The sequence below is a fragment of the Cherax quadricarinatus genome, chromosome 69 (assembly GCF_038502225.1).
Source record: "Cherax quadricarinatus isolate ZL_2023a chromosome 69, ASM3850222v1, whole genome shotgun sequence".
NCBI lineage: Eukaryota > Metazoa > Arthropoda > Malacostraca > Decapoda > Parastacidae > Cherax > Cherax quadricarinatus.
Window position 1 is genome coordinate 17436644 of NC_091360.1, and position 14094 is coordinate 17450737.

The following is a 14094-nucleotide window of genomic DNA, read 5'->3' on the forward strand; positions in this document are numbered from 1 at the left end:
TACATTGGGAAAGGCTTGTATGAGTATGTGAGCATCTCCTCTTACCTGTCTTTTGAGGTAAAATAATTTAGTTACACAGGCTAGGTCACTCCTGTCATGCACAGCTGCTTTAAAAATTAACCAAAATTCCTCCCAATTTTCTCCAGGATTAAATACAGGTAAACATAATTCTGAGAGTTTTGGCAAAGACATATTATTTGTTGGAGCAGACTGATTAACTGCCTGGTTTACACATTTTAATTTATTCAAGGCCTGACTTTTACAAGAAAGAATCTTTTCCTCTAATTCATAATACTGATTAATCAGATCTACTTCAGTCTCATCTACACAGTTTACTAATAAATCTCCTTCATATTTGTTGTAATATAATTTGTATAAATCATATCTATTCCCCAAAGCATCTAAATACAATTTTAAATCATCAGTATTCACAGTTTCTTGATTTATTAATTACAAACATTTATTATATGCCTTTGTTACATGACCCTTTCTAGCTTGCAGTGATGCTTTCTTTACTCTATATTCCATATGTTTGTCTTCTACATTAATTTCCTCATTTTCAGCCATGATGCAATGTATTAAATTCAACTTAATAACACTGATTATGTACTAAATTATGCACTTTATAAAGGTAAATAGTACAACTTACCTTTGAATAAATCCTAGCTACACTTGAGCTTATCAATTACACATACACTGATATAAATCTTGGCCAGAATTGTCTTATCAAATTAATATTGTAATAATTATAATCCACTACACATTAAGTAAATTTGTGAACTTAACATCCACCTCCTTCTGTCATTTCACATATAATTATTAAGTAATTACTAATTAATGACTTCACTAATTACCTCCAGTTCAAGAAGGACCAATGGGCTAATTAAATGTGGAAAATTGCATTTATCTGTATGTAACTCATAATGTACGTACCAGTAAATAACAAAGATAATTATTATTTATCAGAGTTACATAGACAAGTAGGAATTTGGAACACCTAGGTCACAAAAAATGTCCCTCTTCGATACCTATCACTGTCATATCCACAAGTTGCTCTAGACCTATTAATTACAAATGAAATATACATCACCAGGAATTCTGGTAAATATATAAATTTGTGGACTGTATATTAAAATTAATAATTGATTATATATATACAATTTACATAACAGAAGGATAATATATCTTAATATCACTCACCAATTTGACTGGAGATTAAGGTGTATCATACTCAGAAAACCTCACTGTCTATCCATGAAAATAACACTGGCCAGAGTTACAAACATAAACTTATCTGAGGTTCCTGGAGTTGTCTTGTCCAGTCGCCTGATATCTTAAGTTATGCAGGAATGCACATCCAACAATTTCGTCTCCTATTTGAGAGGTGTCAGCCCAATTTTAACCTCTAGAGCACGAAAATTCTTCTTATTTTCACTAACGTTTTCTTGGCTTATTCAAAACACAATGGCCAGTCTCCTCTCTGAGCAGGCACAGGCTTCCCATTTTTTACGACAAATTTTATTAAATACAATGTATTACTCTAATTTACATAAAAAATACACTGTATTTTTTCCGGAAAATACATTATTTTCCACAACCCTAATGTTAGGTTCGTCAGGATATTACTACAATAGCAGTGCGTGTGGGCTGACTGTTTTCTAATGCTTTAATATTCATTCTTTCTGGCACGGGGCACTAGGCATTGGGTATTGGTATATCTGGGGCACTTATCTCCTACCTCATTCAAGTAAACACGCTTCCTCTGAATGTATTTGCTTGGAATTCTTCCTATTTTTCTGCAACACTGCAAGCTTCTGATGATGTGTTGATTACAAGACGGGAGGTTCGATCCGTGGTTCTGAGATTAACAGGTCCAGCACTACCACTGAACTACGGGGCTTCTAATAGGACAGTTAGACGACACTGCTGTCACCTGTCTGCATCAGTGGCTACTGTCTGCATCTCAACTCGCGTTTCCCACAGCCACAATAGTTTTCACGGTAAATTTATCCTCACTCAACTTAAGTCATAATGAATGATTGTCGATGAATAAATAGAAAGATGGATGAGAAGCTCGAAACGAGATTTTTAAATAAAACTTTGATACAGTAAAAAAATTTGACTAAGAATGCTCCCCCCCCCAAATACTGATGGCTCTATAAAATTTCCTGTACGGACTGCATTAAGATTTATTACAGGCAAAACTGGAAAAATACTGGAACTAAGATATTACAAAACACTGATTGGCCTTATATCAGTGTAGTAACACAAGAGTTCCGGACACAGAATAAACACAAAACTTTATAATCTTTATTATAACAATATTTGATATAATAACATACATAATCTTCGGTTACCTGGAGGTTACCTGGAGGTTATTCCGGGGATCAACGCCCCCGCGGCCCGGTCCATGACCAGGCCTCCCGATGGATCAGGGCCTGATCAACTAGGCTGTTACTGCTGGCCGCACGCAGTCCGACGTACGAGCCACAGCCCGGCTGATCCGGCACTGACTTTAGGTATCTGTCCAGCTCTCTCTTGAAGGCAGCCAGGGGTTTATTGGAAATTCCCCTAATGCTTGATGGGAGGCTGTTGAACAGTTTTGGGCTGTGGACACTTATGGTGTTTTCTCTTAGTGTACCAATGGCTCCCCTACTTTTTATTGGCGGCATTTTGCATCGCCTGCCCAGTCTTTTACTTTCGTAGGGAGTGATTTCTGTGTGCAGATTTGGGACCATTCCTTCCAAGATTTTCCAAGTGTAGATTATGATATATCTCTCCCTCCTGCGTTCCAACGCGTACAAGTCAAGTGCTTCCAAGCGTTCCCAGTAGTTAACGTGCTTGACAGAACTTATACGTGCAGTAAAGGATCTCTGTACACTCTCTAGATCTGCGATTTCACCTGCTTTGTATGGAGATGTTAATGTACAGCAGTATTCCAGCCTAGAGAGAACAAGTGATTTGAAAAGGATCATCATGGGCTTGGCATCTCTCGTTTTGAAAGTTCTCATTATCCATCCTATCATTTTCTTTGCACGTGCAATCGTGGCACTGTTGTGATCCTTGAAAGTGAGATCCTCAGACATTACTACTCCCAGGTCCCTTACATTATTTTTCCGCTCTATTGTATGGCCGGATTCAGTAGTATACTCTGTTCTAGTTATTATCTCTCTCTTATCTCCTCCAGTTTTCCATAACGGAGTAGTTGGAATTTGTCCTCATTGAACATCATATTGTTTACCGTTGCCCACTGGAAAACTTTGTTTATATCTTCTTGGAGGTTAACCGCGTCCTCAGCAGATGACAGCCTCATGCAGATCCTAGTATCATCCGCAAAGGATTATACGGTGCTGTGGTGTATATCTCTGTTTATGTCTGATATGAGGATAAGGAATAAGATGGGGGCGAGTACTGTGCCTTGTGGAACAGAGCTCTTCACTATGGCAGCCTCCGATTTAACTCTGTTGACCACTACTCTTTGTGTTCGATTTGTTAGGAAGTTGAAGATCCATCTCCCCACTTTCCCAGTTATTCCTTTAGCACGTATTTTATGGGCTATTACGCCATGATCGCATTTGTCAAATGCTTTTGCAAAGTCTGTGTATATTACATCTGCATTCTGATTTTCTTCCAGTGCATCCAAGGCCATGTCATAGTGATCCAGTAGTTGTGAGAGGCAGGAGCGACCTGCCCTGAACCCATGTTGCCCTGGATTGTGCAGATTTTGGGAATCCAGGTGATTTGCAATCCTGCTTCTTAGCACTCTTTCAAAGATTTTTATGATGTGGGACGTCAGAGCTATTGGTCTATAGTTCTTAGCTAATGCTTTGCTGCCACCTTTAAGTGACTGTGGAATTTCACCCATGTCCAAGCTCCTCCTCCATAGTGTACTTAGGGCACACGAGAGGGGTTTCTTGCAGTTCTTAATGAAAACAGAGTTCCACGAGTCTGGGCCCGGGGCTGAGTGCATAGGCATGTTGTCAATGGCTTTTTCGAAATCTATCGGAGTTAGGGTAATGTCGGAAATCTGGCATACATTTATGGAGTTTTGAGGCTCATTCATGAAGAAATCATTTGGGTCGTCGATCCTCAGACCGATTAGTGGTTCACTAAACACAGAGTCGTACTGGGATTTCAATATTTCACTCATTTCCTTGTTGTCGTCTGTGTAAGTCCCATCCTGTCTGAGTAAGGGCCCGATACTAGATGTGGTATTTGCCTTGTTTTTGGCATATGAAAAGAAATATTTTGAATTTCTTTCAATTTCACTAATAGCTTTAAGCTCCTCCTGCCTCTCCTGGTTCCTGTAAGAGTCATTTAGCTTAAGTTCGATAGTTTCCACTTCCCTGGTCAGCGCCTCCTTTCGTGTATCAGATATTCTAGCACTCCTGAGGAGCTCAGTGACTCTTCGTCGTCTTCTGTAGAGGGAGCGTCTTTTTCTCTCCAGTTTACTCCTGCTCTTCTTCTTTCTTAGGGGAATATCGGTATAGATATAGATATCATACGTTAATTATAATTTCACACACGTGTCACCTGATACAACCTGTTATAACCTGTTATAACCCTTTCCAGGGTTATAACACCTTCTCAACCCTGTCACACGACATCCTTGTCTCTGCATTATAACACTCCACTACTGTGTCCACATGACACCCTTTCCTCCGCACTATAACATTCCCTTCACTCAGTATCACCCGCATAGCGTCTCAGAGGCCAGCGTGGCAATGCATGCCGGTAGAATCAACCGGAGGCCAGCAAGGTCCACCGAGGCCCGCAAGTAGAAGTCCGCAGAAGAGGCCAGTAAAACTGCGACCAGAGGCCCACAGGTAATAGAGTCCAGCAAGGCCAACAGGAAACCAAGTCCTGAGGCCCACAGACTGAAGCCAACAGACTAAGTGAGGCCCGCAGGTAACTAAGTCCGCAGGGATCTGAGTGACCAGTAAAACTGCAGCCAGGAGGCCCGCAGTGGACTGAACAATTTAACCACTAGTTTGGCAGGAGGCCGCAACATAAGATTACGACAATATAAATATAACATTAGAACTGGGCAAGATTCTAATACTCTGTTTATTCTTGCAAGATATTTTAACTACCTAATTGACTGGTTGTATCAAACAAGTTCATAGTTAAGCAAAATATAGTTGAATCAAGCTTCATAAAAATAATATTGATTGCATTTAGAATAGAAGCTCTGGGCTGCATAAATTAAAGTAATTCACAATGAATAGAATTTGCGAGGATTTTAAATTATGCTTTACATGCATATCTTAAAAATTTTTACATATGGCATGACTAAATCTTCACTCGACTCCCACGCTCAGAGAACAGGGTGCTTTGTGAAGCCATTTTTGCATACCCAAATACAGTTCATTTTGTAAATAAAACAACCAGAGTGGATAAAATTAATCCCGCTAAAAGTGTTGAACTTACCATTGTTTCATCAAGGGGGAATGTAGTTTTGTCAGGGAAGATGCAGGTAGACAGGCAAGACACTACTTTCTTCACGTTATACAGTCTGCTCATCTCCAGCACATTGCCATTCATCAGCAGATTGAGGCGCTGTAAACAACGTTTATTTTAGTACTTTGTCGATAGTTTCATTCTTACGAAAGAAAATATTGAATAAATATATATTTAGTAAAGTAAGACATAGAATTCAGAACCATTTACTTGCACACACAGTGAAAAATCCCCAGACATCATAGCAGTCACAGAAACAAAACTCGCTGAGACAATAACAGACACAATCTTCCCAACGGGATATCAGATCCTGAGGAAAGATAGAAGGAGTAGAGGGGGAGGAGCGGTTGCACTGCTCATAAAACACCGATGGGGATTTGAGGAAATGGAAGGCATGGACATGATTAGAGAAAGAGACTACATTGTAGGTACAATTCAGTCCGGAGAACATAAAGTAGTCATTGGAGTGATGTATAACCCACCACAGAACTGCAGGAGGCCAAGAGAGGAGTACGAAGAAAACAATAGGGTGATGGTGGACACACTGGCTGAGGTGGCAAGAAGAGCTCACTCGAGCAGAGCAAAGTTACTGGTAATGGGCGATTTCAACCACAGGGAGATCGACTGGGAAAACCTGGAGCCACATGGGGGTCCCGAAACATGGAGAGCCAAGATGATGGATGTGGTACTTGAAAACCTCATGCATCAACATGTCAGGGACACAACCAGAGAGAGAGGGGAGGATGAGCCAGCAAGACTGGATCTTGTGTTCACCCTGAGCAGTTCAGACATTGAAGACATCACTTACGAGAGGCCTCTTGGAGCTAGCGATCACGTGGTTCTGAGTTTTGATTATATAGTAGAGTTACAAGTGGAGAAGGTAACAGGAACTGAAGGGGACAGGCCAAACTATAAAAGGGGGGACTACACAGGTATGAGAAACTTCCTGCAGGAGGTTCAGTGGGACAGAGAAATGGTAGGAAAATCAGTAAACGAGATGATGGAATATGTGGCAACAAAGTGCAAGGAGGCAGAGGAAAGTTTTGTTCCCAAGGGAAACAGAAATAATAGGAAGACCAAAACGAGCCCTTGGTTTACCCGAAGGTGTAGGGAGGCAAAAACTAAGTGCAACAGAGAATGGAAAAGGTACAGGAGGCATAGGACCCAGGAAAACAAGGAGATTAGTAGAAGAGCCAGAAACGAGTATGCACAGATAAGGAGGGAGGCCCAGCGACAATATGAAAACGACATAGCATCGAAAGTCAAATCTGACCCGAAACTGCTGTATAGCCACATTAGGAGGAAGACAACAGTCAAGGACCAGGTGATAAGGCTGAGGAAAGAAGGTGGAGAACTCACAAGAAACGATCAAGAGGTATGTGAGGAACTCAACACGAGATTTAAGGAAGTATTTACAGTAGAGACAGGAAGGACTCTGGGGGGACAGACCAGATGGGGACACCAGCAAGGAATACACCAACAAGTGTTGGACGACATACATACAGATGAGGAGGAGGTGAAGAAACTGCTAAGGGACATCGATACCTCAAAGGCAATGGGACAGGCCAACATCTCCCCGTGGGTCCTTAGAGAGGGAGCAGATATGTTGTGGGTGCCACTTACCACAATCTTCAACACATCCCTGGAAACTGGGCAACTACCTGAGGTATGGAAGACGGCAAATGTAGTTTCCATTTTCAAAAAAGGAGACAGAAAAGAGGCACTAAACTATAGACCTGTGTCATTGACGTGTATAGTATGCAAAATTATGGAGAAGATTATCAGGAGGAGAGTGGTGGAGCCCCTGGAACTGAACAAGAGTATAAATGCCAACCAGCACGGATTCACGGAAGGCAAATCCTGTGTCACAAACCTTCTGGAGTTTTATGATAAAATAACAGAAGTAAGACACGAGAGAGAGGGGTGGGTTGATTGCATCTTCTTGGACTGCAAGAAGGCCTTTGACACAGTTCCTCACAAGAGATTAGTGCAGAAGCTAGAGCATCAGGCGCATATAACAGGAAGGGCACTGCAATGGATCAGAGAATACCTGACAGGGAGGCAACAACGAGTCATGGTACGTAATGATGTATCACAGTGGGCACCTGTGACGAGCGGGGTCCCACAGGGGTCGGTCCTAGGACCAGTGCTATTTTTGGTATATGTGAACGACATGATGGAAGGGTTAGACTCAGAAGTGTCCCTGTTTGCAGATGATGTGAAGTTAATGAGGAGAATTAAATCTGATGAGGACCAGGCAGGACTTCAAAGAGACCTGGACAGACTGGACACCTGGTCCAGCAAATGGCTTCTCGAATTTAATCCTGCCAAATGCAAAGTCATGAAGATAGGGGAAGGGCACAGAAGACCACAGACAGAGTATAGGCTAGGTGGCCAAAGACTGCAAACCTCACTCAAGGAGAAAGATCTTGGGGTGAGTATAACACCGAGCATGTCTCCGGAAGCACACATCAATCAGATAACTGCTGCAGCATATGGGCGCCTGGCAAACCTGAGAACAGCATTCCGATACCTTAGTAAGGAATCGTTCAAGACACTGTACATCGTGTATGTCAGGCCCATACTGGAGTATGCAGCACCTGTTTGGAACCTGCACTTGATAAAGCACGTGAAGAAACTAGAGAAAGTACAAAGGTTTGCCACAAGGTTAGTTCCAGAGCTAAGGGGAATGTCCTATGAAGAAAGATTAAGGGAAATTGGCCTGACAACACTGGAGGACAGGAGGGTCAGGGGAGACATGATAACGACATATAAAATACTGCGTGGAATAGACAAGGTGGACAAAAACAGGATGTTCCAGGGAGGGGACACAGAAACAAGAGGCCACAATTGGAAGTTGAAGACACAAATGAGTCAGAGAGATATTAGGAAGTATTTCTTCAGTCATAGAGTTGTAAGGCAGTGGAATAGCCTAGAAAATGACGTAGTGGAGGCAGGAACCATACACAGTTTTAAGACGAGGTTTGATAAAGCTCATGGAGCGGGGAGAGAGAGGGCCCAGTAGCAACCGGTGAAGAGGCGGGGCCAGGAGCTAAGACTCGACCCCTGCAACCACAAATAGGTGAGTACAAATAGGTGAGTACATATCAAAATCGGTAAACGAAATGATGGACTATGTGACAACAAAATGCAAGGAGACAGAGGAGACGTTTGTTTAAATAACTAAATAAATAACAAAAAGGCACAATACCGTGACTGGAACAATACACAAATAACCCACACATAAAAGAGAGAAGCTTACGACGACGTTTCGGTCCGACTTGGACCATTGACAAAGTCACACTAACTGAGGTGGAGCAGGACGGCTATATATATAGGCAGGAAGAGGTGGTAGTAGTAGTAGTAGTAGTAGTAATAGTAGTACAAGAATTGTATATAATACCGACAGGATGAAATTAAGACACATGCACAACACCCGGGCATCCCCATCGTAGACGTTTCGCCATCCATCCAGCCACTGGATGGCGAAACGTCCACAACAAAGACAGCCAGACGCCGCACATGTGTCTCAATTTCAACAGTAGTTGTAGTAGAAGAAGAAGAGGTAGTAGTAGTGGTAGCGGAAGAAGTGGGAAATAAGGAAGACGAGCCAGTCAAATACAAAGGAAGGGGAGCACTGCAAGAGAGCTAGATACCCACAGAGGGAGAGCAAGCGCACAGAGGTGCTGTTTGTTTCCAAGGACAACAGAAACAATGGGAAGACCAGAATGAGCCCTTAGTTCACCCAAAGGTGTAGGGAGGCAAAAACTAAGTGCACAGAGAATGGAAAAAATACAGAAGACAAAGGACTCAGGAAAATAAAAAGATTAGTCAAAAGAGCCAGAAAAGAGTATGAACAGATAAGGAGGGAGACCCAGCAACAGTACGGAAACGACATAGCATCGAAAGTCAAGTCTGACCCTAAGCTGTTGTATTGCCACATCAGGAGGAAGACAGTAGTCAAGGCCCAGGTATCAGGCTGAGGAGGGAAGGTGGGCAGCTCACAGGAAGCTACCGAGAAGTATGTGAAGAGCTCAAAATGAGATTTAAGGGGAGGCCAGATATGCATATTTTTTTTCTCGTCCGATTTCTTTCATTTTTGGTGTACATAAAGACGTGTTTATAAAGCATAATATCTGTAAGTTTCAATAACATAGCCAAAAAAACAGCTGAGAAAAATATATATATACTGAAAATTGCATTAGACACGAAGGTCTAAGTTAGTGACACTATGAAAGGTGGTTTTGGGACTTGGTACTCTTAAAACAATCATAATACAATATTCTGACAAACTGCAGTCACTGTAAATATCTTACCTTTATTCTACAAACAAATAAAGTTTGTAAGTTTTTTACATGTTGCACAATACCTGGCCCTTTACTCGCATATAACTCCCAAAATATTTGGAAAAAATTATTTTCACATCGCCAGACAGGAGAACAAACATTGATTTACGATTGTTTTTAGTAAAGTATTTCATTTAAATCAATAATAAAGTCTAGTCTTGATGAAATAAGTCAATAACTTCCCAGATAATCGCCTGGATCACCGCCCGGCCTCCCGACTTGGGAAAAATAAAAAAAAAATCGAGAAAATTGCGTTTGTTTCTAGGTTTACTGGTGATCTAGTATGGTATGCTTTGATATAATGTAGTTATCCTCTTTAAAGCTCCGTTTTCTCTTTTTCAAAAGCCATAGAAGACGATATAGGAAGAAGGGGAAATTATTTTATTCCTAATATCGCTGATAGTTTAATATGTTTATTATGCACCCCATACCCATCCTGTGGGCGGTAGTCAAAAGATTACAGAGGTACATAATTGGTCCAGGGACTGGACTCCAAAGTTTTGATAGCTGAGCAAGTTACAGAGGTAATGAACTAGATCTGGTGACAATCGTGACCAAGTACAAAGGTAATAAGCTCCAGGTAGACCTGGTCACACTCATGACTAATTACAAAGGTAATGAACTAGATCTGGTTACAATAATGAGAACTGACAAAGGTAATGAGCTCCAGGTAGAGCTGGTTGCAATCATGACAAGTTTCAAAGGTAATGAATCGTGAACACATGATTACAATCATGAACAATTTTCAGAGTAATGATCAGATAACAAACATTGTAATGAATTCATCCATTGCCAACAGACGTTGTTAGGTCCCTGTCCCTCCTCGGCAGGACAGCCATTGCAAACAACAGCAAGTTGCCCCGGGATTTGTTGTTTGTAGGAGCTCCATCGACCCTCCCCAAGAGGTCGAAGAGGCCAGCGACTCCGCTAGCAGCCCAAGGGAGAGCCGCCTTGGGAACCTGTCAACGTCCTGGTGGATGCCAAGTTGATTGAAGATCCCAGGCCCTCTGTAAATGGGAAGGCACGGCAGATGTCACCTATGTCTGCTGGGAGGGGCTGTTGATTGTTGCCACCTGGAGCCCTCCGGGTGCCCAGACACCCACCGTGTGCACTGATGTTGAAGCTTGAGGAATTGACTGCACACTGCAGGAGGAGCCACATGTCTATGGTGCATCCAACAAAATAAGCAGACTCTTGGATGTCACTACCGCCCGGCTCCGGCTGGGTTACAAGTATCTTTGGCAGGTTAAATCACCACCACCAGATGTAGACCAAACGAAATGTAAACTTTGCCAGATGGACTATTGTCACACCTTGCGTCATTATGTACTGGAGTGTGATAAAATTAATGAATTTAGAGACTACTCACTCAGAAATTTTCAAAAAATGGCAAAGTATTTTATCCACAGTGGTATATTACAGACCATTCTGGAGAAATACCCTGACTTTGCTAGCTGTAAATAAAGCATTACCACGTGTGTGTGTGTACTCACCTATTTGTGGTTGCAGGGGTCGATTCATAGCTCCTGGACCCGCCTCTTCACTGATTGCTACTAGGTCCTCTCTCTCCCTGCTCCATGATCTTTATCATACCTCGCCTTAAAACTATGTATGGCTCACGCCTCCACTACGCCACTTTCTAGGCTATTCCACGGCGTGTGTATGTGTGTGTGTGTGTGTGTACTCACCTAGTTGTACTCACCTAGCTGAGGTTGCGGGGGTCGATTCCGAGCTCCTGGCCCCGCCTCTTCACTGATCGCTACTAGGTCACTCTCCCTGAACCGTGAGCTTTATCATACCTCTGCGTAAAGCTATGTATGGATCCTGCCTCCACTACATCGCTTCCCAAACTATTCCACTTACTGACTACTCTGTGGCTGAAGAAATACTTCCTAATATCCCTCTGATTCATCTGTGTCTTCAACTTCCAACTGTGTCCCCATGTTACTGTGTCCAATCTCTGGAACATCCTGTCTTTGTCCACCTTGTCAATTCCTCTCAGTACTTTGTATGTCGTTATCATGTCCCCCCTATCTCTCCTGTCCTCCAGTGTCGTCAGGTTGATTTCCCTTAACCTCTCCTCGTAGGACATACCTCTTAGCTCTGGGACTAGTCTTGTTGCAAACCTTAGCACTTTCTCTAGTTTCTTTACGTGCTTGGCTAGGTGTGGGTTCCAAACTGGTGCCGCATACTCCAATATGGGCCTAACGTACACGGTGTACAGGGTCCTGAACGATTCCTTATTAAGATGTCGGAATGCTGTTCTGAGGTTTGCTAGGCGCCCATATGCTGCAGCAGTTATTTGGTTGATGTGCGCTTCAGGAGATGTGCCTGGTGTTATACTCACCCCAGTATCTTTTTCCTTGAGTGAGGTTTGTAGTCTCTGGCCCCCTAGACTGTACTCCGTCTGCGGTCTTCTTTGCCCAATCTTCATGACTTTGCACTTGGTGGGATTGAACTCCAGGAGCCAATTGCTGGACCAGGTCTGCAGCCTGTCCAGATCCCTTTGTAGTTCTGCCTGGTCTTCGATCGAGTGAATTCTTCTCATCAGCTTCACGTCATCTGCAAACAGGGACACCTCAGAGTCTATTCCTTCCGTCATGTCGTTCACAAATACCAGAAACAGCACTGGTCCTAGGACTGACCCCTGTGGGACCCCGCTGGTCACAGGTGCCCACTCTGACACCTCGCCACGTACCATGACTCGCTGCCGTCTTCCTGACAAGTATTCCCTGATCCATTGTAGTGCCTTCCCTGTTATCCCTGCTTGGTCCTCCAGTTTTTGCACCAATCTCTTGTGCGGAACTGTGTCAAACGCCTTCTTGCAGTCCAAGAATATGCAATCCACCCACCTCTCTCTTTCTTGTCTTACTGCTGTCACCATGTCATAAAACTCCACTAGGTTTGTGACACAGGATTTCCCGTCCCTGAAACCATGTTGGCTGCTGTTAATGAGATCGTTCCTTTCTAGGTGTTCCACCACTCTTCTCCTGATAATCTTCTCCATGATTTTGCATACTATACATGTCAGTGACACTGGTCTGTAGTTTAATGCTTCATGTCTGTCTCTTTTTTTAAAGATTGGGACTACATTTGCTGTCTTCCATGCCACAGGCAATCTCCCTGTTTCGATAGATGTATTGAATATTGTTGTTAGGGGTACACATAGCGCCTCTCCTCCCTCTCTCAATACCCATGGGGAGATGTTATCTGGCCCCATTGCCTTTGAGGTATCTAGCTCACTCAGAAGCCTCTTCACTTCTTCCTCGGTTGTGTGCACTGAGTCCAGCACATGGTGGTGTGCCCCACCTCTCCGTCTTTCTGGAGTCCCTTCTGTCTCCTCTGTGAACACTTCTTTGAATCTCTTGTTGAGTTCCTCACATACTTCAAGGTCATTTCTTGTTGTCTCTCCTACTTCCTTCCTTAGCCTGATTACCTGGTCCTTGACTGTTGTTTTCCTCCTGATGTGGCTGTACAACAGTTTCGGGTCAGATTTGGCTTTCACTGCTATGTCATTTTCATATTGTCTTTGGGCCTCCCTTCTTATCTGTGCATATTCGTTTCTGGCTCTACCACTGCTCTCCTTATTCTCCTGGGTCCTTTGCCTTCTATATTTCTTCCATTCCCTAGCACACTTGGTGTGTGTGTGTGTGTGTGTGTGTGTGTGTGTGTGTGTGTGTGTGTGTGTGTGTGTGTGTACTCACCTATTTGTACTCACCTATTTGTGGTTGCAGGGGTCGAGTCTTAGCTCCTGGCCCCGCCTCTTCACCGGTTGCTACTGGGCCCTCTCTCTTCCCGCTCCATGAGCTTTATCAAGCCTCGTCTTAAAACTATGTATGGTTCCTGCCTCCACTACGTCGCTTTCTAGGCTATTCCACTGCCTGACAACTCTATGACTGAAGAAATACTTCCTAATATCTCTCTGACTCATTTGTGTCTTCAGCTTCCAATTGTGACCTCTTATTTCTGTGTCCCCTCCCTGGAACATCCTGTCTTTGTCCACCTTGTCTATTCTGCACAGCATTTTATATGTCGTTATCATGTCTCCCCTTGCCCTTCTGTCCTCCAGTGTCGTCAGGCCGATTTCCCTTAACCTTTCTTCATAGGACATTCCCCTTAGCTCTGGAAATAACCTTGTCGCAAACCTTTGCACTTTCTCTAGTTTCTTGACATGCTTTATCAAGTGCGGGTTCCAAACAAGTGCTGCATACTCCAGTATGGGCCTGACGTACACGGTATACAGTGTCTTGAACGATTCCTTACTGAGGTATCGGAACGCTGTTCTCAG

The 14094-nt window shown here is 43.1% G+C and overlaps 1 protein-coding gene across 3 annotated transcripts in view; it reads right to left on the minus strand.

Annotated features, from left to right (window-relative positions):
* Positions 1-14094, minus strand: part of LOC128701834 (GDP-L-fucose synthase-like) — a 143558-nt gene that overhangs the window by 48965 nt on the left and 80499 nt on the right. For all 3 annotated transcript variants that reach the window (XM_070099860.1, XM_070099859.1, XM_070099861.1), the window contains one exon: positions 5431-5559. In XM_070099860.1, the coding sequence (XP_069955961.1) occupies positions 5431-5559 (129 nt within the window). The remainder of the gene's footprint in view (positions 1-5430; positions 5560-14094) is intronic.